The following is a 26,072-nucleotide window of genomic DNA, read 5'->3' as shown; positions in this document are numbered from 1 at the left end:
TGGTGAAGAATCACTTTTAAAATTCTCGTTTCCGGATCCGGATCTTCACCAAAATCGAATCGATTTGCCCTTGTCACACACCCAGCTGTCCGAATCCGTCCACAACTTTTTGAGATATCCTGTTCACAGACAAATAAACAGACAGGGGTCGAAACGTAACCTCTGTCTACTTTTGGTGGCTTAGATAAATATGGCAACAGGACTTCAGCAGTTTTAAACTAGGTATGTAATGTTAACGGATAATGTAATTATTGGTTTGTTTGCTGCAGAGTACAAGTTTAGCATTCAAAGCTGCACGTTTTAGACATCCTCGACGTGTAGTTGATTATCGTGAAAGTAGTGACCGAAAGACGTCCAGGTTCCAGGATATGCAAGATAAATAAATGCTCAAGCATGCTTTTATTTATTTATTTTTGTATACAAACAAGGCTTGTGGAAAGGTCAAGGAAACGTCAAGGTGGAAGGTTGTGGAAAGGTTGTGGAAACAAGGTCAAGGCTTGTGGAAGAAGAATGTAATATAAATTATAGACAGACACTTTACACAAACACTTTGCCCCATTTATTGAAAGCTTTGTAAAAGGAAGGTTAGCAAATATAAATGTCATTTCCGATACTGTTTACTTCCACCACCTAAGGTGGATGGAGGTTATGTTTTCACCTTTGTTACTTGGCAATTTTTTTTTTTTTTTACAAGTATGTTGATCACTCCGGTTAGTGTGTGTGTGTTTGTGTGTGTTTGTTTGTATGTGTGTATGTGTTTGTTTGTCTGTCCACTCACTTATACTTGGCTACAGGTCACAATTTTAAACCGATCTTCACGAAACTTTACCAAATGGTAGAGTTCGTGGTCCGACAAAATCCTATATATTTTTGGGGTCAAAATGTCAAAAGGTCAACATAGGCCAAAGGTCAACCACTTTTTTCAAATTTCTAAAATCCTCAATTTTCATCCGATTGACTTGAAATTTGAATAGGATATACATGTCGGCCAATTGAATTCCACCATCAACTATTTTTGAGATCAGCATAGGCCAAACGGTCAACATAGGCCAAAGGTCAACAACCATTTCAAATTTCTAAAATCCTCAATTTTCATCCGATTGACTTGAAATTTGAATAGGATTTACATATCGGCGAACTGAATTCAACCACCAACTATTTTTGAGATCAGCATAGGCCAAAAGGTCAACATAGGCCAAAGGTTAACCACTTTTTCTCAAATTTCTAAAATCCTCAATTTTCATCCGATTGACTTGAAATTTGAATAGGATATACATGTCGGCGAATTGAATTCAACCATCAACTATTTTTGAGATCAGCATAGGCCAAAGGTCAACAACCATTTCAAATTTCTAAAATCCTCAATTTTCATCCGCTTGACTTGAATTTTGAATAGGATTAACATATCGGCTTACTGAATTCAACCACCAACTATTTTTGAGATCAGCATAGGCCAAAAGGTCAACATAGGCCAAAGGTTAACCACTTTTTCTCAAATTTCTAAAATCCTCAATTTTCATCCGATTGACTTGAAATTTGAATAGGATATACATGTCGGCGAATTGAATTCAACCATCAACTATTTTTGAGATCAGCATAGGCCAAAGGTCAACAACCATTTCAAATTTCTAAAATCCTCAATTTTCATCCGCTTGACTTGAATTTTGAATAGGATTAACATATCGGCTTACTGAATTCAACCACCAACTATTTTTGAGATCAGCATAGGCCAAAAGGTCAACATAGGCCAAAGGTTAACCACTTTTTCTCAAATTTCTAAAATCCTCAATTTTCATCCGATTGACTTGAAATTTGAATAGGATATACATGTCGGCGAATTGAATTCAACCATCAACTATTTTTGAGATCAGCATAGGCCAAAGGTCAACAACCATTTCAAATTTCTAAAATCCTCAATTTTCATCCGCTTGACTTGAATTTTGAATAGGATTAACATATCGGCTTACTGAATTCAACCACCAACTATTTTTGAGATCAGTTTAGGCCAAAAGAGCAACATAGGTCAAAAGTCAACAACAATTTCAAATTTCTAAAATCCTCAATTTTCATACGATTCACTTGAAATTTGAATGGGATATACACATCATTTAACTGAATTCAACCAACAACTATTTTTGAGATCAGCATAGGCCAAAAGGTCAACATAGGCCCAAGGTCAACCACTTTTTTCAAATTTCTAAAAGCCTCAATTTTCATCTGATTGACTTGAAAACTGAATAGGATTTGCATATCAGCTTACTGAAACCAACCACTAACTATTGTTGAAGTCAAAATAGGCCAAAAGGTCAACGTAGGCTGAATTTCTAAAATTGTCAATTTTCATATGATTAACTTAAAATTTGAAGACAATTTGCATATCAGGTCACAGAATTCAGCCACCAATTATATTTTTGAAGTCAAAAGGATGCTCTACTGAGTGCCAATATACTTTGTTCTCTTTTGCCAAGTGTCGCTCAATGAGTGAATTTTCATCTGTCTGTTTGTCTGTGAACAAGATATGTCAAAAAGCTGTGGACGGATTCCGATGAAACAAGGTGGACAGGTTGGGTGTGTGACAAGACCGAATGGATTTGATTTTGGTGAAGATTTGAATAAGGATTCGGATATGAGAATTTTTTTTTTTTTAAGTGATTCTTCACCATTGAGAGATCGGGCAAAAAGCGATATATAACATATTTTTAAAAGTTATGGACGAGTTATGACTAAACCTGGTGGACGAGTTGATTTGGTGACAAGAACAAGCCGATTAGATTTTGGTTCAGGTCTGAATCCACATCCGGCCTATCAGTGGGATACAAAACATAAACTGTTCAGCCTGGCGGAGGTATGCACTCTACCGAGTGCCGTTCTAGTTTCTTTTGCGACAAGTGACATTGCGATGATTAATCTTCAACAATTTTTCATCTTATGAAAAGACATCAAGCTTTCAGCCTGTGGTATCCAAAGCAAACCGACTCACTGGCTTCCCCCAAACACAAAATGTGCATGCAACTCTCATTGACATTCTTTCATTCATTTCCTTTCCTTTCATCTTTTGTGGAGGCTAGAGTACCCCCAAGACAGTGTCTTGGGCACAGTTTTGTTCCACATACACAAGAATAACCCCATCTGTCGGACTATATGGGAAACATGTGTTGGTGTATTGTGGGACGCATGTTCCAGCTGCGCAAGCCTCACCTGCACCGGCAGGACTCGGAAGAGACCTGCCATGATAACTTCCTGGTAGATGTTCATTCGTTTGAGGACATTGATGGTTCTCATTGACTCTGTGTTGTTGTCATACACAAGGTCTAGAACACCTGCAAGGTGCAAGATATTCACATTTCTCCTGCATTCCATTTACTTAACGGGTCGTGTGCTAAGGAATAACAAGGAAATTAGATGCAGGAGGAGGCATTTTGGCCCATCATGCCGACGCCATACCAACACCAGATTAAATATATCTGTCAAGCTAACAATTTCACTTCATTAGGGGAATCGTGAGAGGAATGGGGTGAGAAAGGTGTGGCAGGCTCAGGGATATCACAAATTTGTTAAAAATAAAAATGAATAATGTTTATGCCTCCACCGACAAAGGCATTATGTTTTTTACCTCTTTGACGAAGACCTATTTCTTTGACAAAGACCTTTAACCTCTTCATACCGAAATATAACCAGTTCATCTTTGCATCATAATATATACTCATACCAAGTTTGGTCAAATTTCCATCACTGGTTCACAAGTTAGTGCAGTAACAGAATTTTTACCTTACAGGACCTCTGACCTTTGACATATTGATCCCATAATCTAATAATTTCATCTTTGTATCATTATACTTGTACTAAGTTTGACTTGGATCTCTTCAGCCGTTCTTAAGTTATCACGGCACCGAAAACCAATTACGGACGGACCGACAACCCAAAAACATAATGCCTCTGGCGACTTCGTCAGCGGAGGCATAAAAGCAACTTGTTTGATGCTTTAAAAAAAGAAGAAGAAAAGTTTCTATCAATATGCTTTCAGGTTATTTTATCAGTGAATACTTTAATGCCAAGTCCAAAAATAAATGTAGTTCTCAGCCAAGAGGAATACATGTCTTAGACCTTTGAGCTCGGCAGAATTTATGAAATCCCTCTTAGTTTATGCCTTCAAGCACGTTTCTCTAATCCATCTCAAGTTGGTAAAGAACATGTTTGTTAACCTCGACACTTTAACCTGCTTTTCCCCACTGCATGTTTGTTTCTCTTTCCTTTCCAGCAGTGTTGTTTTACTTGCTTCTTCATTAACCCTGTTCTTCTCCAATGGCCTAAGTGCATTTGCCCATTGTCACTCATTTGACTCTTTACATCACCTTTGTAACCTACACTGTCCATTCTCAGATTTTCTTTTGCGCCCATTTTGATTTTTAATTTAAAATTCCAAACATACAAGTTTATCCTTAACAATAGACTCCGTATCTTGGTCAACACATCCTGCCACATTTCTTTGTGCTCTTCCATCATCCTTTCACAGTTGAACTTTTAAATACTATTGAAAAAGCCACTTTTGGATAAACTTTTTCTGGATTAATATTTTTTCCCTAATTTCAAAACCTATTAACCAATTATTACACGTATATTCCCTAACATGTCCCCAATGAGGAACATCAAAGTATTGTCATGTTCCCAGGGGTTAACACCCCTGGTGACGGGTGGCCGATCAAGCTTAAACTCCGAGGAGTTCAATCAAACAATGGCGGCTCTTCTTTACACGTGCAGGAGCAGAGGGTGATAAAGCTTTTACCTGCAAGGATTCCACTGGAGCATCCTGGAACCACGATAGTCAAACAAGACCGACACGGAATAAAAATGCAACAAATAAACAGGTTTAATGAAAATAATGCCAGTGACAAGAAATGCATGGTAAAACTAAATTCCTAAACTGGGGCGCCCCCAAACAGACTCATGAAACAGATACAGGGAAAGATAAATGAAAATAAATGCGTAGCGTTTGTGTGTACTCAGCTTTGAGGGGCCCTCAAACCGGTCCCTGGTCCATGCGCGGGAAAACAGGCCTTGACTCGCAGCTGCGTTCACCCCAGCTGCCGACGTGCAGTGCTCAGGACAAAGCTCCCCTCTCGTCGTCTGCTCCACAAAGCACCGTGGTCTCTCCAACACCCACGGAACGGCACACAGCCGTCACAAAGCCACAAACCAAGAGCGTTAGATCCATGAGCTGCGACCGCCAATGTCAGGACAAAGAGCGAGGAAGCGAAGAGGAGCACGAACTGCGACCGCCCACCCGCAGCCAGTAGCCAGTAGCAAGAGAAAGAAAAATGCCACTGTTCGCTTTAGACTCGGACACAAAAGAGAGAGAAAATGTGCGACTGCACGCTATGAACGCGGGACACAAAGAGAGAGAGAGACAATGGCGATGCTCTGCCTTTTCGTTCCTGGTCCTGGAACCTTCCATCTGACGTCACCCTCACGCTCCAATCAGCGAATGCCATCGCAGCAGTCCATCGCCTTGACCAATCATCACCTCTCGGGGTGGGGCCTCACGGCCCTGCCTGCTTGGTGTTGCGATGGCTCGGCTGGCGGCGCCAACGGCAGCGTTCAATGTCTGAATCCTGTTGCTTGTTATGGGTTTATTTATGTGCGGAGTGCATGGCTGGTGTGGTGTATGTCATAAGGAATAAAGGAAAAACCACAGAGGCGATTTACATACAGGAAATTATTCTTATACCCTAACTAATTAACATAGCTCCACCCCTCGCCATGGAGACAAATATACGACCTTACATGACATCCAGCCTAACGGATCCCTACTTAGTTACATAAGGGTTTCTTCTTCTTCGTCGAGACATTTGGAGCACACTACCCTATACAATCCTCCCTTGCCCTAAGGTATTTCATTGGTACCCCCCACAAACGTAACAGTATCATGGCTCTATGCAAAGTAACAGATCATGATATTATTTGAAAGTATTCACAAAAGATAGTGTTGAGGTTTAACAGACTGTAAGAAGAATCAATGTTAAAAAAAAAAAAGTTTTTACCTTGACTGAAAGATGGAGCTTGGAGCAACTGCTTGTAATACGAATAGTACAAACCACACTCAGTACGGAAGGAAATCTCCCTTTCCACCTCCTGATGAAGTACAAAACACCATGCAGTAAGGTAAATCGATGCTTGTCTTTGAAATGCAAGTTAACATTTGTAATCACAATAACGCGGCTGCATTATTGTGATGTGCTGCACGTCATCCATGTCAAATACAAATTGTGAATGTGCTTTCAGAAATATATGGAATTCCAATTTCAGGGAAGGACAGGTTATGTCTAACAATCGAGACTGAAGGCAATATACCATAATGATTGGGGTTCAAGGAAGGTATTTTTTTAAATGAGCATTAGAGAAAACAAGGACATTGTACTGAGGGCAGTGGAGTGAATAGGAATGAAATGCAATTTGAAAATAAATGCAATTTGAGCATTTCGTTATATTTCTAGGTTGCCAATTTTTTATCAGCTCCATATCAGTACCATGTTTCAGGTTTTGTACCTAATTCCAAATTAGGTGTGGACTGGTGAAAAGTCCTTTGGGTGGGTAACCTATTTTGGGGGCCGGCTCGACTGGCCAGTTTTCTGAAAGATTAACTTTCAATCTTGTAATACAAAAGGAATAATTCATCCTTACATCTCCCATTCATAAGTCAAACGTAAATCAATGCATGGGTATCAGTGTTCTTGACCACAGGATCTTACCTGGATGTTTGAGAACCAAAGTTCATTCTCATGTAGTGTGACAAGGTAAATGGCATGGGCAATACCCGCTAGTAGACCCAGAATGACGCCAATCATCAGCAGGACATTCCCAAGACATGAACCACTCGTGGCTATGGTTTTGACCTCAGAACGAATCTCACCCTCACCTGTAAACCAAGAACAATCAGGAAAGCCAAAGTGATCTCAACTAGCTCCAACACTACATGGTACAGTAATAGCAATCAGGATGCATTGCACTAAGCGCTCAGGATGCGTTCCACAAAGCGCTCAGGATGCGTTCCGCAAAGGCCTCAGGATGCGTTCCGCAAAGGCCTCAGGATGCGTTCCGCAAAGCCCTCAGGATGCGTTCCGCAAAGGCCTCAGGATGCGTTCCGCAAAGGCCTCAGGATGCGTTCCGCAAAGGGCTCAGGATGCGTTCCGCAAAGGGCTCAGGATGCGTTCCGCAAAGGGCTCAGGATGCGTTCCGCAAAGGGCTCAGGATGCGTTCTGCAAAGGGCTCAGGATGCGTTCCGCAAAGGGCTCAGGATGCGTTCCGCAAAGGGCTCGGGATGCGTTCCGCAAAGGGCTCGGGATGCGTTCCGCAAAGGGCTCAGGATGCGTTCCGCAAAGGGCTCAGGATGCATTCCGCAAAGGGCTCAGGATGCGTTCCGCAAAGGGCTCAGGATGCTTTCCGCAAAGGGCTCAGGGTGTGTTCCGCTAAGTGCTCAGGATGCGTTCCGCTAAGTGTTCAGGATGCAATCCGTAAAGTGCTCAGGATGCATTCCGCTAAGAGCTCAGGATGCATTCCACTAAGCGCTCAGGATGCATCCTGCTAAGCGCTCAGGATGCATCCCACTAAGCGCTCAGGATGCATTCCACTAAGCGCTCAGGATGCATTCCGCAAAGCGCTCAGGATGCATTCCGCCAAGCGCTCAGGATGCATTCCGCCAAGTGCTCAGGATGCATTCCGCTAAGCGCTCAGGATGCATTCCGCTAAGCGCTCAGGATGCATTCCGCTAAGCGCTCAGGATGCATTCCGCAAAGCGCTCAGGATGCATTCCGCCAAGCGTTCAGGATGCATTCCGCGAAGCGCTCAGGATGCATTCCGCTAAGCGCTCAGGATGCATTCCGCTAAGCGCTCAGGATGCATTCCGCTAAGCGCGCAGGATGCATTCCACTAAGCGCTCAGGATGCATTCCGCTAAGCGCTCAGGATGCATTCCGCTAAGCGCTCAGGATGCATTCCGCTAAGCGCTCAGGATGCATTCCGCTGAGCGCTCAGGATGCATTCCGCTAAGCGCTCAGGATGCATTCCGCTAAGCGCTCAGGATGCATTCCGTTAAGCGCTCAGGATGCATTCCGCTAAGCGCTCAGGATGCATTCCGCTAAGCGCTCAGGATGCATTCCGCGAAGCGCTCAGGATGCATTCCGCAAAGCGCTCAGGATGCATTCCGCTAAGTGTTCAGGATGCGTTCCGCTAAGGGCTCAGGATGCGTTCCGCTAAGCCCTCAGGATGCGTTCCGCTAAGCGCTCAGGATGCGTTCCGCTAAGCGCTCAGGATGCATTCCGCTAAGCGCTCAGGATGCATTCCGCTAAGCGCTCAGGATGCATTCCGCTAAGCGCTCAGGATGCATTCCGCTAAGCGCTCAGGATGCATACCGCTAAGCACTCAGGATGCATACCGCTAAGCACTCAGGATGCATACCGCTAAGCACTCAGGATGCATACCGCTAAGCACTCAGGATGCATACCGCTAAGCGCTCAGGATGCATACCGCTAAGCGCTCAGGATGCATACCGCTAAGCGCTCTGGATGCATTCCGCCAAGCGCTCAGGATGCATTCCGCTAAGCGCTCAGGATGCATTCCGCTAAGCGCTCAGGATGCATACCGCTAAGCACTCAGGATGCATACCGCTAAGCACTCAGGATGCATACCGCTAAGCGCTCAGGATGCATACCGCTAAGCGCTCAGGATGCATACCGCTGAGCGCTCAGGATGCATACCTAAGCATCCATTCCGCTCAGGATGCATACCGCTCCGCTAAGCGCTCAGGATGCGTTCCGCTAAGCGCTCAGGATGCGTTCCGCTAAGCGCTCAGGATGCGTTCCGCTAAGCGCTCAGGATGCGTTCCGCTAAGCGCTCAGGATGCGTTCCGCTAAGCGCTCAGGATGCGTTCCGCTAAGCGCTCAGGATGCGTTCCGCTAAGCGCTCAGGATGCGTTCCGCTAAGCGCTCAGAATGCGTTCCGCTAATCGCTCAGGATGCATTCTGCTAAGCGCTCAGGATGCATTCCGCTAAGCGCTCAGGATGCATACCGCTAAGCACTCAGGATGCATACCGCTAAGCGCTCAGGATGCATACCGCTAAGCACTCAGGATGCATACCGCTTATCGCTCAGGATGCATACCGCTAAGCGCTCAGGATGCATACCGCTAAGCACTCAGGATGCATTCCGCTAAGCGCTCAGGATGCATTCCGCTAAGCGCTCAGGATGCATACCGCTAAGCACTCAGGATGCATACCGCTAAGCACTCAGGATGCATACCGCTAAGCACTCAGGATGCATACCGCTAAGCACTCAGGATGCATACCGCTAAGCGCTCAGGATGCATACCGCTAAGCGCTCAGGATGCGTTCCGCTAAGCGCTCAGGATGCGTTCCGCTAAGCGCTCAGGATGCGTTCCGCTAAGCGCTCAGGATGCGTTCCGCTAAGCGCTCAGGATGTGTTCTGCTAAGCGCTCAGGATGCGTTCTGCTAAGCGCTCAGGATGCGTTCCGCTAAGCGCTCAGGATGCATTCCGCTAAGATGCATTCCGCTAAGCACTCAGGATGCAATCCGCTAAGCGCTCAGGATGCATTCCGCTAAGCGCTCAGGATGCATACCGCTAAGCACTCAGGATGCATACCGCTAAGCACTCAGGATGCATACCGCTAAGCGCTCAGGATGCATACCGCTAAGCGCTCAGGATGCATACCGCTAAGCGCTCTGGATGCATTCCGCTAAGCGCTCAGGATGCATTCCGCTAAGCGCTCAGGATTCATTCCCGCTAAGCGCTCAGGATGCATACCGCTAAGCACTCAGGATGCATACCGCTAAGCACTCAGGATGCATACCGCTAAGCGCTCAGGATGCATACGGCTAAGCGCTCAGGATGCGTTCCGCTAAGCGCTCAGGATGCCTTCCGCTAAGCGCTCAGGATGCATACCGCTAGGCGCTCAGGATTATTACCGCTAAACGCTCAGGATTATTACCGCCAAGCGCTCAGGATGCATACCGCTAAGTGCTCAGGATGGGTTCTGCTGAGCGCTCAGGATGCATTCCGCTAAGTGCTCAGGATGCGTTCCGCTAAGCGCTCAGGATGCGTTCCGCTAAGCGCTCAGGATGCGTTCCGCTAAGCGCTCAGGATGCGTTCCGCTAAGCGCTCAGGATGCGTTCCGCTAAGCGCTCAGGATGCGTTCCGATAAGCGCTCAGGATGCGTTCCGCTAAGCGCTCAGGATGCGTTCCGCTAAGCGCTCAGGATGCGTTCCGCTAAGCGCTCAGGATGCGTTCCGCTAAGCGCTCAGGATGGGTTCCGCTAAGTGCTCAGGATGCATCCCGCTAAGCGCTCAGGATGCATTCCGCAAAGCGCTCAGGATGCATTCCGCCAAGCGCTCAGGATGCATTCCGCCAAGCGCTCAGGATGCATTCCGCTAAGCGCTCAGGATGCATTCCGCTAAGCGCTCAGGATGCATCCCGCTAAGCGCTCAGGATGCATTCCGCCAAGCGCTCAGGATGCATTCCGCTAAGCGCTCAGGATGCATTCCGCTAAGCGCTCAGGATGCATCCCGCTAAGCGCTCAGGATGCATTCCGCAAAGCGCTCAGGATGCATTCCGCTAAGCGCTCAGGATGCATTCCGCTAAGCGCTCAGGATGCATTCCGCTAAGCGCTCAGGATGCATTCCGCTAAGCGCTCAGGATGCATTCCGCTAAGCGCTCAGGATGCATTCCGCTAAGCGCTCAGGATGCATTCCGCTAAGCGCTCAGGATGCATTCCGCGAAGCGCTCAGGATGCATTCCGCTAAGCGCTGAGGATGCATTCCGCTAAGCGTTCAGGATGCATTCCGCTAAGCACTCAGGATGCATACCGCTAAGCACTCAGGATGCATACCGCTAAGCACTCAGGATGCATACCGCTAAGCGCTCAGGATGCATACCGCTAAGCGCTCAGGATGCATACCGCTAAGCGCTCAGGATGCATACCGCTAAGCGCTCTGGATGCATTCCGCTAAGCGCTCAGGATGCATTCCGCTAAGCGCTCAGGATGCATTCCGCGAAGCGCTCAGGATGCATACCGCTAAGCACTCAGGATGCATACCGCTAAGCACTCAGGATGCATACCGCTAAGCGCTCAGGATGCATACCGCTAAGCGCTCAGGATGCATACCGCTGAGCGCTCAGGATGCATACCTGAGCATCCATTCCGCTCAGGATGCATACCGCTCCGCTAAGCACTGAGGATGCATACCGCTAAGCACTCAGGATGCATACCGCTAAGCGCTCTGGATGCATTCCGCTAAGCGCTCAGGATGCATTCCGCTAAGCGCTCAGGATGCATACCGCTAAGCACTCAGGATGCATACCGCTAAGCGCTCAGGATGCATACCGCCAAGCGCTCAGGATGCATACCGCTAAGCGCTCAGGATGCATACCGCTGAGCGCTCAGGATGCATACCTGAGCATCCATTCCGCTCAGGATGCATACCGCTCTGCTAAGCGCTCAGGATGCATACCGCTAAGCGCTCAGGATGCATACCGCTAAGCGCTCTGGATGCATTCCGCTAAGCGCTCAGGATGCATTCCGCTAAGCGCTCAGGATGCATACCGCTAAGCACTCAGGATGCATACCGCTAAGCACTCAGGATGCATACCGCTAAGCACTCAGGATGCATACCGCTAAGCACTCAGGATGCATACCGCTAAGCACTCAGGATGCACACCGCTAAGCGCTCAGGATGCATACCGCTAAGCGCTCAGGTTGCATGCCGCTGAGCACTCAGGATGCATACCTGAGCATCCATTCCGCTCAGGATGCATACCGCTCCGCTAAGCGCTCAGGATGCGTTCTGCTAAGCGCTCAGGATGCGTTCCGCTAAGCGCTCAGGATGCGTTCCGCTAATCGCTCAGGATGCGTTCCGCTAAGCGCTCAGTATGCGTTCCGCTAAGCGCTCAGGATGCGTTCCGCTAAGCGCTCAGGATGCGTTCCGCTAAGCGCTCAGGATGCGTTCCGCTAAGCGCTCAGGATGCGTTCCGCTAAGCGCTCAGGATGCGTTCCGCTTAGTGCTCAGGATGCGTTCCGCTAAGCGCTCAGAATGCGTGCCGCTAAGCGCTCAGGATGCATTCCGCTAAGATGCATTCCGCTAAGCGCTCAGGATGCATTCCGCTAAGCGCTCAGGATGCGTTCCGCTAAGCGCTCAGAATGCGTTCCGCTAATCGCTCAGGATGCATTCCGCTAAGCGCTCAGGATGCATTCCGCTAAGCGCTCAGGATGCATACCGCTAAGCACTCAGGATGCATACCGCTAAGCGCTCAGGATGCATACCGCTAAGCACTCAGGATGCATACCGCTTATCGCTCAGGATGCATACCGCTAAGCGCTCAGGATGCATACCGCTAAGCACTCAGGATGCATTCCGCTAAGCGCTCAGGATGTATTCCGCGTATTCCGCTAAGCGCTCAGGATGCATACCGCTAAGCACTCAGGATGCATACCGCTAAGCACTCAGGATGCATACCGCTAAGCACTCAGGATGCATACCGCTAAGCACTCAGGATGCATACCGCTAAGCGCTCAGGATGCATACCGCTAAGCGCTCAGGATGCGTTCCGCTAAGCGCTCAGGATGCGTTCCGCTAAGCGCTCAGGATGCGTTCCGCTAAGCGCTCAGGATGCGTTCCGCTAAGCGCTCAGGATGTGTTCTGCTAAGCGCTCAGGATGCATTCTGCTAAGCGCTCAGGATGCGTTCCGCTAAGCGCTCAGGATGCATTCCGCTAAGATGCATTCCGCTAAGCGCTCAGGATGCAATCCGCTAAGCGCTCAGGATGCATTCCGCTAAGCGCTCAGGATGCATACCGCTAAGCACTCAGGATGCATACCGCTAAGCACTCAGGATGCATACCGCTAAGCGCTCAGGATGCATACCGCTAAGCGCTCAGGATGCATACCGCTAAGCGCTCTGGATGCATTCCGCTAAGCGCTCAGGATGCATTCCGCTAAGCGCTCAGGATGCATTCCAGCTAAGCGCTCAGGATGCATACCGCTAAGCACTCAGGATGCATACCGCTAAGCACTCAGGATGCATACCGCTAAGCGCTCAGGATGCATACGGCTAAGCGCTCAGGATGCGTTCCGCTAAGCGCTCAGGATGCCTTCCGCTAAGCGCTCAGGATGCATACCGCTAGGCGCTCAGGATTATTACCGCTAAACGCTCAGGATTATTACCGCCAAGCGCTCAGGATGCATACCGCTAAGTGCTCAGGATGGGTTCTGCTGAGCGCTCAGGATGCATTCCGCTAAGTGCTCAGGATGCGTTCCGCTAAGCGCTCAGGATGCGTTCCGCTAAGCGCTCAGGATGCGTTCCGCTAAGCGCTCAGGATGCGTTCCGCTAAGCGCTCAGGATGCGTTCCGCTAAGCGCTCAGGATGCGTTCCGCTAAGCGCTCAGGATGCGTTCCGCTAAGCGCTCAGGATGCGTTCCGCTAAGCGCTCAGGATGCGTTCCGCTAAGCGCTCAGGATGCGTTCCGCTAAGCGCTCAGGATGCGTTCCGCTAAGCGCTCAGGATGCGTTCCGCTAAGCGCTCAGGATGCGTTCCGCTAAGCGCTCAGGATGGGTTCCGCTAAGTGCTCAGGATGCATCCCGCTAAGCGCTCAGGATGCATTCCGCAAAGCGCTCAGGATGCATTCCGCCAAGCGCTCAGGATGCATTCCGCCAAGCGCTCAGGATGCATTCCGCTAAGCGCTCAGGATGCATTCCGCTAAGCGCTCAGGATGCATCCCGCTAAGCGCTCAGGATGCATTCCGCAAAGCGCTCAGGATGCATTCCGCTAAGCGTTCAGGATGCATTCCGCGAAGCGCTCAGGATGCATTCCGCGAAGCGCTCAGGATGCATTCCGCTAAGTGCTCAGGATGCATTCCGCTAAGCGCTCAGGATGCATTCCGCTAAGCGCTCAGGATGCATTCCGCTAAGCGCTCAGGATGCATTCCGCTAAGCGCTCAGGATGCATTCCGCTAAGCGCTCAGGATGCATTCCGCTAAGCGCTCAGGATGCATTCCGCTAAGCGCTCAGGATGCATTCCGCTAAGCGCTCAGGATGCATTCCGCGAAGCGCTCAGGATGCATTCCGCTAAGCGCTGAGGATGCATTCCGCTAAGCGTTCAGGATGCATTCCGCTAAGCGCTCAGGATGCATACCGCTAAGCACTCAGGATGCATACCGCTAAGCACTCAGGATGCATACCGCTAAGCGCTCAGGATGCATACCGCTAAGCGCTCAGGATGCATACCGCTAAGCGCTCAGGATGCATACCGCTAAGCGCTCTGGATGCATTCCGCTAAGCGCTCAGGATGCATTCCGCTAAGCGCTCAGGATGCATTCCGCGAAGCGCTCAGGATGCATACCGCTAAGCACTCAGGATGCATACCGCTAAGCACTCAGGATGCATACCGCTAAGCGCTCAGGATGCATACCGCTAAGCGCTCAGGATGCATACCGCTGAGCGCTCAGGATGCATACCTGAGCATCCATTCCGCTCAGGATGCATACCGCTCCGCTAAGCACTCAGGATGCATACCGCTAAGCACTCAGGATGCATACCGCTAAGCGCTCTGGATGCATTCCGCTAAGCGCTCAGGATGCATTCCGCTAAGCGCTCAGGATGCATACCGCTAAGCACTCAGGATGCATACCGCTAAGCGCTCAGGATGCATACCGCCAAGCGCTCAGGATGCATACCGCTAAGCGCTCAGGATGCATACCGCTGAGCGCTCAGGATGCATACCTGAGCATCCATTCCGCTCAGGATGCATACCGCTCTGCTAAGCGCTCAGGATGCATACCGCTAAGCGCTCAGGATGCATACCGCTAAGCGCTCTGGATGCATTCCGCTAAGCGCTCAGGATGCATTCCGCTAAGCGCTCAGGATGCATACCGCTAAGCACTCAGGATGCATACCGCTAAGCACTCAGGATGCATACCGCTAAGCACTCAGGATGCATACCGCTAAGCACTCAGGATGCACACCGCTAAGCGCTCAGGATGCATACCGCTAAGCGCTCAGGTTGCATGCCGCTGAGCACTCAGGATGCATACCTGAGCATCCATTCCGCTCAGGATGCATACCGCTCCGCTAAGCGCTCAGGATGCGTTCTGCTAAGCGCTCAGGATGCGTTCCGCTAAGCGCTCAGGATGCGTTCCGCTAAGCGCTCAGGATGCGTTCCGCTAAGCGCTCAGGATGCGTTCTGCTAAGCGCTCAGGATGCGTTCCGCTAAGCGCTCAGGATGCGTTCCGCTAAGCGCTCAGGATGCGTTCCGCTAAGCGCTCAGGATGCGTTCCGCTAAGCGCTCAGGATGCGTTCCGCTTAGTGCTCAGGATGCGTTCCGCTAAGCGCTCAGAATGCGTGCCGCTAAGCGCTCAGGATGCATTCCGCTAAGATGCATTCCGCTAAGCGCTCAGGATGCATTCCGCTAAGCGCTCAGGATGCATACCGCTAAGCGCTCAGGATGCATACCGCTAAGCACTGAGGATGCATACCGCTTATCGCTCAGGATGCATACCGCTAAGCGCTCAGGATGCATACCGCTAAGCGCTCAGGATGCATACCGCTAAGCGCTCAGGATGCATTCCGCTAAGCGCTCAGGATGCATTCCGCTAAGCGCTCAGGATGCATACCGCTAAGCGCTCAGGATGCATACCGCTAAGCACTCAGGATGCATACCACTAAGCACTCAGGATGCATACCGCTAAGCACTCAGGATGCATACCGCTAAGCGCTCAGGATGCATACCGCTAAGCGCTCAGGATGCGTTCCGTTAAGCGCTCAGGATGCGTTCCGCTAAGCGCTCAGGATGCGTTCCGCTAAGCGCTCAGGATGCGTTCCGCTAAGCGCTCAGGATGCGTTCTGCTAAGCGCTCAGGATGCGTTCTGCTAAGCGCTCAGGTTGCGTTCCGCTAAGCGCTCAGGATGCATTCCGCTAAGATGCATTCCCCTAAGCGCTCAGGATGCATTCTGCTAAGCGCTCAGGATGCATACCGCTAAGCGCTCAGGATGCATACCGCTAAGCACTCAGGATGCATACCGCTAAGTGCTCAGGATGCATACCGCTAAGCGCTCAGGATGCATACCGCTAAGCGCTCAGGATGCATACCGCTAAGCGCTCAGGATGCATACCGCTAAGCACTCTGGATGCATTCCGCTAAGCGCTCAGGATGCATTCCGCTAAGCGCTCAGGATGCATTCCGTTAAGCGCTCAGGATGCATACCGCTAAGCACTCAGGATGCATACCGCTAAGCACTCAGGATGCATACCGCTAAGCGCTCAGGATGCATACGGCTAAGCGCTCAGGATGCGTTCCGCTAAGCGCTCAGGATGCATTCCGCTAAGCGCTCAGGATGCATACCGCTAGGCGCTCAGGATTATTACCGCTAAACGCTCAGGATTATTACCGCCAAGCACTCAGGATGCATACCGCTAAGCGCTCAGGATGGGTTCTGCTGAGCGCTCAGGATGCATTCCGCTAAGTGCTCAGGATGCGTTCCGCTAAGCGCTCAGGATGCGTTCCGCTAAGCGCTCAGGATGCGTTCCGCTAAGCGCTCAGGATGCGTTCCGTTAAGCGCTCAGGATGCGTTCCGCTAAGCGCTCAGGATGCGTTCTGCTAAGCGCTCAGGATGCGTTCCGCTAAGCGCTCAGGATGCGTTCCGCTAAGCGCTCAGGATGGGTTCCGCTAAGCGCTCAGGATGGGTTCCGCTAAGCGCTCAGGATGCATTCTTCTAAACGCTCAGGATGGGTTCCGCTAAGTGCTCAGGACGCATTCCGCTAAGCGCTCCGGACGCATTCCGCTCAGCACTCAGGATGCATTCTGCAAAGCGCTCAGGATGCATTCCGCTAAGCGCTCAGGATGCATTCTGCTAAGCGCTCCGGACGCATTCCGCTAAGCGCTCAGGATGCATTCCGCTAAGCGCTCAGGATGCATACCGCTAGGCGCTCAGGATGCGTTCCGCTAAGCGCTCAGGATGCGTTCCGCTAAGCGCTCAGGATGCGTTCCGCTAAGCGCTCAGGATGCGTTCCGCTAAGCGCTCAGGATGTGTTCTGCTAAGCGCTCAGGATGCGTTCTGCTAAGCGCTCAGGATGCGTTCCGCTAAGCGCTCAGGATGCATTCCGCTAAGATGCATTCCGCTAAGATGCATTCCGCTAAGCGCTCAGGATGCATTCCGCTAAGCGCTCAGGATGCATTCCGCTAAGCGCTCAGGATGCATACCGCTAAGCGCTCAGGATGCATACCGCTAAGCACTCAGGATGCATACCGCTAAGCGCTCAGGATGCATACCGCTAAGCGCTCAGGATGCATACCGCTAAGCGCTCTGGATGCATTCCGCTAAGCGCTCAGGATGCATTCCGCTAAGCGCTCAGGATAAATTCCGCTAAGCGCTCAGGATGCATACCGCTAAGCACTCAGGATGCATACCGCTAAGCACTCAGGATGCATACCGCTAAGCGCTCAGGATGCATACGGCTAAGCGCTCAGGATGCGTTCCGCTAAGCGCTCAGGATGCATTCCGCTAAGCGCTCAGGATGCATACCGCTAGGCGATCAGGATTATTACCGCTAAACGCTCAGGATTATTACCGCCAAGCGCTCAGGATGCATACCGCTAAGTGCTCAGGATGGGTTCTGCTGAGCGCTCAGGATGCATTCCGCTAAGTGCTCAGGATGCGTTCCGCTAAGCGCTCAGGATGCGTTCCGCTAAGCGCTCAGGATGCGTTCCGCTAAGCGCTCAGGATGCGTTCCGCTAAGCGCTCAGGATGCGTTCCGCTAAGCGCTCAGGATGCGTTCCGCTAAGCGCTCAGGATGCGTTCCGCTAAGCGCTCAGGATGCGTTCCGCTAAGCGCTCAGGATGCGTTCCGCTAAGCGCTCAGGATGGGTTCCGCTAAGCGCTCAGGATGGGTTCCGCTAAGCGCTCAGGATGCATCCCGCTAAGCGCTCAGGATGCATTCCGCAAAGCGCTCAGGATGCATTCCGCCAAGCGCTCAGGATGCATTCCGCCAAGCGCTCAGGATGCATTCCGCTAAAGCGCTCAGGATGCATTCCGCTAAGCGCTCAGGATGCATTCCGCTAAGCGCTCAGGATGCATTCCGCAAAGCGCTCAGGATGCATTCCGCTAAGCGTTCAGGATGCATTCCGCGAAGCGCTCAGGATGCATTCCGCGAAGCGCTCAGGATGCATTCCGCTAAGCGCTCAGGATGCATTCCGCTAAGCGCTCAGGATGCATTCCGCTAAGCGCTCAGGATGCATTCCGCTAAGCGCTCAGGATGCATTCCGCTAAGCGCTCAGGATGCATTCCGCTAAGCGCTCAGGATGCATTCCGCTAAGCGCTCAGGATGCATTCCGCTAAGCGCTCAGGATGCATTCCGCGAAGCGCTCAGGATGCATTCCGCTAAGCGCTGAGGATGCATTCCGCTAAGCGTTCAGGATGCATTCCGCTAAGCGCTCAGGATGCATACCGCTAAGCACTCAGGATGCATACCGCTAAGCACTCAGGATGCATACCGCTAAGCGCTCAGGATGCATACCGCTAAGCGCTCAGGATGCATACCGCTAAGCGCTCAGGATGCGTTCCGCTAAGCGCTCAGGATGCGTTCCGCTAAGCGCTCAGGATGGGTTCCGCTAAGCGCTCAGGATGGGTTCCGCTAAGCGCTCAGGATGCATCCCGCTAAGCGCTCAGGATGCATTCCGCAAAGCGCTCAGGATGCATTCCGCCAAGCGCTCAGGATGCATTCCGCCAAGCGCTCAGGATGCATTCCGCTAAAGCGCTCAGGATGCATTCCGCTAAGCGCTCAGGATGCATTCCGCAAAGCGCTCAGGATGCATTCCGCTAAGCGTTCAGGATGCATTCCGCGAAGCGCTCAGGATGCATTCCGCGAAGCGCTCAGGATGCATTCCGCTAAGCGCTCAGGATGCATTCCGCTAAGCGCTCAGGATGCATTCCGCTAAGCGCTCAGGATGCATTCCGCTAAGCGCTCAGGATGCATTCCGCTAAGCGCTCAGGATGCATTCCGCTAAGCGCTCAGGATGCATTCCGCTAAGCGCTCAGGATGCATTCCGCGAAGCGCTCAGGATGCATTCCGCTAAGCGCTGAGGATGCATTCCGCTAAGCGTTCAGGATGCATTCCGCTAAGCGCTCAGGATGCATACCGCTAAGCACTCAGGATGCATACCGCTAAGCACTCAGGATGCATACCGCTAAGCGCTCAGGATGCATACCGCTAAGCGCTCAGGATGCATACCGCTAAGCGCTCAGGATGCATACCGCTAAGCGCTCTGGATGCATTCCGCTAAGCGCTCAGGATGCATTCCGCTAAGCGCTCAGGATGCATTCCGCGAAGCGCTCAGGATGCATACCGCTAAGCACTCAGGATGCATACCGCTAAGCACTCAGGATGCATACCGCTAAGCGCTCAGGATGCATACCGCTAAGCGCTCAGGATGCATACCGCTGAGCGCTCAGGATGCATACCTGAGCATCCATTCCGCTCAGGATGCATACCGCTCCGCTAAGCACTCAGGATGCATACCGCTAAGCACTCAGGATGCATACCGCTAAGCGCTCTGGATGCATTCCGCTAAGCGCTCAGGATGCATTCCGCTAAGCGCTCAGGATGCATACCGCTAAGCACTCAGGATGCATACCGCTAAGCACTCAGGATGCATACCGCCAAGCGCTCAGGATGCATACCGCTAAGCGCTCAGGATGCATACCGCTGAGCGCTCAGGATGCATACCTGAGCATCCATTCCGCTCAGGATGCATACCGCTCCGCTAAGCGCTCAGGATGCATACCGCTAAGCGCTCAGGATGCATACCGCTAAGCGCTCTGGATGCATTCCGCTAAGCGCTCAGGATGCATTCCCCTAAGCGCTCAGGATGCATTCCGCTAAGCACTCAGGATGCATACCGCTAAGCACTCAGGATGCATACCGCTAAGCACTCAGGATGCACACCGCTAAGCGCTCAGGATGCATACCGCTAAGCGCTCAGGTTGCATGCCGCTGAGCACTCAGGATGCATACCTGAGCATCCATTCCGCTCAGGATGCATACCGCTCCGCTAAGCGCTCAGGATGCGTTCCGCTAAGCGCTCAGGATGCGTTCCGCTAAGCGCTCAGGATGCGTTCCGCTAAGCGCTCAGGATGCGTTCCGCTAAGCGCTCAGGATGCGTTCCGCTAAGCGCTCAGGATGCGTTCCGCTAAGCGCTCAGGATGCGTTCCGCTAAGCGCTCAGGATGCGTTCCGCTAAGTGCTCAGGATGCGTTCCGCTAAGCGCTCAGAATGCGTTCCGCTAAGCGCTCAGGATGCATTCCGCTAAGATGCATTCCGCTAAGCGCTCAGGATGCATTCCGCTAAGCGCTCAGGATGCATACCGCTAAGCACTCAGGATGCATACCGCTAAGCGCTCAGGATGCATACCGCTAAGCACTGAGGATGCATACCGCTTATCGCTCAGGATGCATACCGCTAAGCGCTCAGGATGCATACCGCTAAGCGCTCAGGATGCATTCCGCTAAGCGCTCAGGATGCATTCCGCTAAGCGCTCAGGATGCATACCGCTAAGCGCTCAGGATGCATACCGCTAAGCACTCAGGATGCATACCACTAAGCACTCAGGATGCATACCGCTAAGCACTCAGGATGCATACCGCTAAGCGCTCAGGATGCATACCGCTAAGCGCTCAGGATGCGTTCCGTTAAGCGCTCAGGATGCGTTCCGCTAAGCGCTCAGGATGCGTTCCGCTAAGCGCTCAGGATGCGTTCCGCTAAGCGCTCAGGATGCGTTCTGCTAAGCGCTCAGGATGCGTTCTGCTAAGCGCTCAGGATGCGTTCCGCTAAGCGCTCAGGATGCATTCCGCTAAGATGCATTCCCCTAAGCGCTCAGGATGCATTCCGCTAAGCGCTCAGGATGCATACCGCTAAGCGCTCAGGATGCATACCGCTAAGCACTCAGGATGCATACCGCTAAGTGCTCAGGATGCATACCGCTAAGCGCTCAGGATGCATACCGCTAAGCGCTCAGGATGCATACCGCTAAGCGCTCAGGATGCATACCGCTAAGCACTCTGGATGCATTCCGCTAAGCGCTCAGGATGCATTCCGCTAAGCGCTCAGGATGCATTCCGTTAAGCGCTCAGGATGCATACCGCTAAGCACTCAGGATGCATACCGCTAAGCACTCAGGATGCATACCGCTAAGCGCTCAGGATGCATACGGCTAAGCGCTCAGGATGCGTTCCGCTAAGCGCTCAGGATGCATTCCGCTAAGCGCTCAGGATGCATACCGCTAGGCGCTCAGGATTATTACCGCTAAACGCTCAGGATTATTACCGCCAAGCACTCAGGATGCATACCGCTAAGCGCTCAGGATGGGTTCTGCTGAGCGCTCAGGATGCATTCCGCTAAGTGCTCAGGATGCGTTCCGCTAAGCGCTCAGGATGCGTTCCGCTAAGCGCTCAGGATGCGTTCCGCTAAGCGCTCAGGATGCGTTCCGCTAAGCGCTCAGGATGCGTTCCGCTAAGCGCTCAGGATGCGTTCTGCTAAGCGCTCAGGGTGCGTTCCGCTAAGCGCTCAGGATGCGTTCCGCTAAGCGCTCAGGATGGGTTCCGCTAAGCGCTCAGGATGGGTTCCGCTAAGCGCTCAGGATGCATTCCGCTAAACGCTCAGGATGGGTTCCGCTAAGTGCTCAGGACGCATTCCGCTAAGCACTCAGGATGCATTCTGCAAAGCGCTCAGGATGCATTCCGCTAAGCGCTCAGGATGCATTCTGCTAAGCGCTCCGGACGCATTCCGCTAAGCGCTCAGGATGCAATTCCGCTAAGCGCTCAGGACGGGTTCCGCTAAGCGCTCAGGACGCATTCCGCTAAGCGCTCAGGACGCATTCCGCTAAGCGCTCAGGATGCATTCCGCTAAGCGCTCAGGATGGGTTCCGCTAAGCGCTCAGGATGGGTTCCGCTAAGTGCTCAGGATGCATTTCATAAACGCTCAGGATGCATTCCGCTAAGCGCTCAGGACGCATTCCGCTAAGGCGCTAAGCGCTCAGGATGCATTCCGCTAAGCGCTCGGGGTGCATTCCGCTAAGCGCTCAGGGCGCATTCCGCCAAGCGCTCCGGACGCATTCCGCTAAGCGCTCCGGATGCATTCCGCTAAGCGCTCCGGATGCATTCCGCTAAGCGCTCAGGATGCATTCCGCTAAGCGCTCAGGATGCATTCCGCTAAGCGCTTCGGATGCATTCCGCTAAGCGCTCCGGATGCATTCCGCTAAGCGCTCCGGATGCATTCCGCTAAGTGTTCAGGATGCATTCTGCCCTCTTAGCTCTTAGGATGTGTTCCTGGAAAAGAGAGCGCTAATTGAAAATGCACTAAAAGGAGTCATTATACAATTGTTTATGTTGAGATGCGTTCTGACAGCGTTATTTCTTACGCATCAGCGGTATACGAGAACTTTATTGGGGGTACCGGTCATAGCGCAAATAATACAAATGGTAAACATATTACTTCATAACTAAAAATAATACTTTTTATTATAATAGGATCAGTAAGTGTATACTGTTTTAACAAAAACAAATATGTGTATAAACATCAATAATAATAAAAAATACATTGCCATCGTTACAACCCCAAAGCATGCCTCTCTTCACGGCACATGAAAGTGCGTGATCACATGCGTTTCCATTTTCCAAAGAAGGGTGGTCTCATCCACATTGAAGATAATTTGGGGAGGGTAGTTGCCATGCTCGATGATTGCTTTGAGCACGTCGGGGATTTCAAGGGCTGCCTGGTCGTCAGCGCTTATGGCGTCGCCGCTGATGTGGATGGTGTCTGTGCAAGTTACTTTGGCACTTAAATCTGTTGAACCAACTTTGACTGGCCGCAAACGTCTCCGTCATCGATCCCTCACCTTATTGTCCCTGCACGTGAGTAAAGATGCTCCTCGCCTTCTCCATGACGATTAACTGGCTTAAAGGCATATGGTGCCGAGTCTGATCTTACACCCCCATTCTTAACTGGCTCTCCATCTTCTCTGACAAACTGCTCCTTGAATTCTGTTTGAATTATCGACGTGGCAGACTGGGCAGAAGCTTTTATCTTGTCTGCATTTTTTAGATTTGTTATAATGGTCAACGTAGCCATGTCTAACGCACGACCCAATTCCACCTGACGCTCACCCTCCTCGAACCACCTTAACACTTTCATTTTCACATCCAAAGTGATGCTCTTCTTCAACACTTTTGTCAGGTTTTAAGCACCAACACTTGCCGGCCTGTGTGCAGACATTATTGGAGTAAAATACGAACAAAACACACAAAAACAATACTGGAAGGCAGAAATAGCAAGATATGAAGGAGTAAACAGTGCTGATTGGCTCAGAGAGTGTGTGTGCGTGTGTGTGTGTGTGTGTGTGTGTGTGTGTGTGTGTGTGTGTGTGTGTGTGTACAGTACAATCAATGGTGGTGGTTGCATGCTATGTATTAACTTAATTGTATTTTATTTTTTGTAAAAAAAAATTTTTGCCGGACAAAGAGCTTTCTAATGAATCAGCGTTCTAAGGGGCGGCATTAAGTGAGGTATCCATGTTTCACCAATAGGATTTGGATGGTAAGGAAACATGGAGTTAATAATTCACAACATTTCATTTCATTTCTAATAGGGTATGCAGTTGCCTTGGACAACAAGCACAGATTGGACCCTGCCATTAACAGTGTAGAAAATTTGAGTAGATAACTGAATAAGCTATAATTTGGCAAATGTAAGTTCAGTGGGAGATTATCGTCTATCACCTGTGTTTGTGTCCTCCAGGCATAATTCCAAGATGTCAGAAAGCAGTTTGATTTTGATTCAGTGAAGTTGGAAATCTCGGCAATTGTGTTACAAGTCGGCAAATCTATCAGTTTGTTTCCAATCATCAGCAAGGTCATGGAATCAATCATCACAGATTATATAAAATCCTTCCTTTTCTCCAACAACCTCATCTCAGATCACCAATTCGGATTCACACCAGGTCACTCCACGTTGGATGACTCCACCCTCTGCTATGACAATCCTCATCGCACTCCCTCTCCTTCTCTCCTTCTCTCTCTCTCTCTCCTTCTCTCTCCTTCTCTCTCTCTCTCTCTCTCTCTCTCTCTCTCTCTCTCCTTCTCTCTCTCTCTCTCTCTCTCTCTCCTTCTCTCTCTCTCTCTCTCTCTCCCTCTCTCACTCTCTCTCTCTCTCTATCTCCCTCTGGTAATCCCTCTTTTCTACTTTCTTAATAATCTTCTTGAAGAAATTCAGTTATTCAAATTTTGGATCTCACTATCAGCCATGATCTTTATTCAGAAAACCACATTTCTAAGTTGGCCTCCAAAGCCATCCACTGAAAGTCCTTCCTTGGCATACCTGAACTCCGATCCACCTACAAGGCCTTCATCTACAGCTTGATGGAGTACTACTCTCCCATCTGGGCTGGCTCCCTTGCCTCACATCTTGCTCAGCTTGACGCCGTGGAAACCAAGGCTTTCAATATCATAGGAATCTCTTGCAATGATGCGGAGTCTGTCACTTTTGTATTGCAGACAGGTCTGTGGTCGCTCTGTCCTCTACCGCCTTCATTCTGGTCTTGCACCCTCGGCTCCATCTCTGCTCTATCCCCCCCCCCCCCCCCAAAGTTTCTGCAGAGCACACAAGGTCCATGAACCCCCTTCCAGTGAAACGCAACAAATCCAGGATCACTGCTCACCTCCACTCATTTGTTTTTCCTTTTTCCCACCTGTGGAACCAACTTCCACATTCTCTTCAATCTCATTCTTCCCTCCAAGTCTTCAAGAAAGCTGTTCCTCATCTCAGATTGTTCCCCATCAAAAAGATGTTTTTTCTACCCCTGTTAAACCACCCTCTCCCCAAATTTCCAGTTTTTCCTTCCTGAGAGTTTTCTGCTGTATCAATTTTGTCCATCCCCTGCATCTTCCCCTCACGCTCATTCTTACTCACATCCCCTGATGTCCGTCTCAGTCTATTTTATCCTTAAGCCCTGCTGTTGGCATCGCTCCCTCTTCTCTCTCTATTGTTCCCTTTGTTCTGTTGTGTCCTGATCCATTCTGTGTTCTAGCTCTTCGACGAGGTGTGATCAAAAAGCTTGGTGAATGGTGCCGCTACTAATGAATGCATGAACATTGTTGAGGTCATTGGGCGTGGCTCATTTGGTTAACCCTCTCACTTGCCAACACGCAACAAACGCCATTAGTACTACATACCAGTGTGCTTTGTGAGAGCACATGTTTGTGGCATTTGACACTTTTGTGGCGTTTGACATGAACTTTTGTTCTAAACTTGGCAAGACGGCTACAGAAACAGACAAAATGCTTGGAATGGTCTATGCAGATAAAGCTGTGACAAGGAAGACTGTTTTCAAGTGGCTTCAAAGGTTGCCGGAAGGGAATGAGTCGCTGGAAGATGACGAAAGAAGCAGTCGTCCATCAACAGCACTAAATGATGAAAACATCACTCAAGTCAGCACTGTCATCCCAGTAAACCGACGTTTAACCATTCGAGAAATCGCGGAAGAGACCAGTCTTTCATTTGGTTCCGTTCAGTTCTGGCAGATGACATTTGGTTCTGGCAGATTATTTAAACACGAGATGCATCTGTGCAAAGTTCGTTCCGCGCATCCTCACAGATGACCAAAAAGAAAATCGTGTCTTCATTTCATCCGACTTGTTTGATCAATGCTTTTCAGATCCATCATTCTTATGTCAGGTGATAACGGGTGATGAGTCGTGGGTTTACGGTATGACCCCGAAACGTGAGCACCGAGCTCCCAGTGGAAGACTCTTGCGTCACCAAGACCCAAAAAAGTGGTGATCCAAAAAAGCACGTGAGTGGAGATCACAAGTGAAGATCATGCTGATTTCATTCTTCGTCATGGAAAGAGTGGTTCAGGCAGAATTTCTTCCCAAAGGTGCTACAACGTGATGCATCCAAAGGTTCCCCCTACGGATACCTTTTTATGACTTTTACCTCCTTCGAGTTTATCAACTAGTTTGCACACACAATAAC

At 50.3% G+C, this 26,072-nt stretch overlaps 2 protein-coding genes across 2 annotated transcripts in view; one reads left to right on the top strand and one right to left on the bottom strand.

Moving 5' to 3' along the window:
• The window catches only part of LOC137417302 (vacuolar protein sorting-associated protein 4A), a 297,125-nt gene that overhangs the window by 213,807 nt on the left and 57,246 nt on the right, over positions 1-26,072 (top strand). The window lies entirely within an intron of this gene.
• The window catches only part of DPY19L3 (dpy-19 like C-mannosyltransferase 3), a 69,568-nt gene that overhangs the window by 34,761 nt on the left and 8,735 nt on the right, over positions 1-26,072 (bottom strand). The window contains exons 3-5 of the mRNA XM_068103147.2: positions 6,747-6,913; positions 6,039-6,129; positions 3,199-3,320 (exon numbers count right to left, since the gene is read on the bottom strand). Of these exons, the coding sequence (XP_067959248.1) occupies positions 3,199-3,320; positions 6,039-6,129; positions 6,747-6,913 (380 nt within the window). The remainder of the gene's footprint in view (positions 1-3,198; positions 3,321-6,038; positions 6,130-6,746; positions 6,914-26,072) is intronic.

The sequence above is a fragment of the Myxine glutinosa genome, chromosome 9, assembly GCF_964187855.1.
Source record: "Myxine glutinosa chromosome 9, kmMyxGlut1.1, whole genome shotgun sequence".
NCBI lineage: Eukaryota > Metazoa > Chordata > Myxini > Myxiniformes > Myxinidae > Myxine > Myxine glutinosa.
This window is presented reverse-complemented; position numbering and strand designations above follow the sequence as displayed.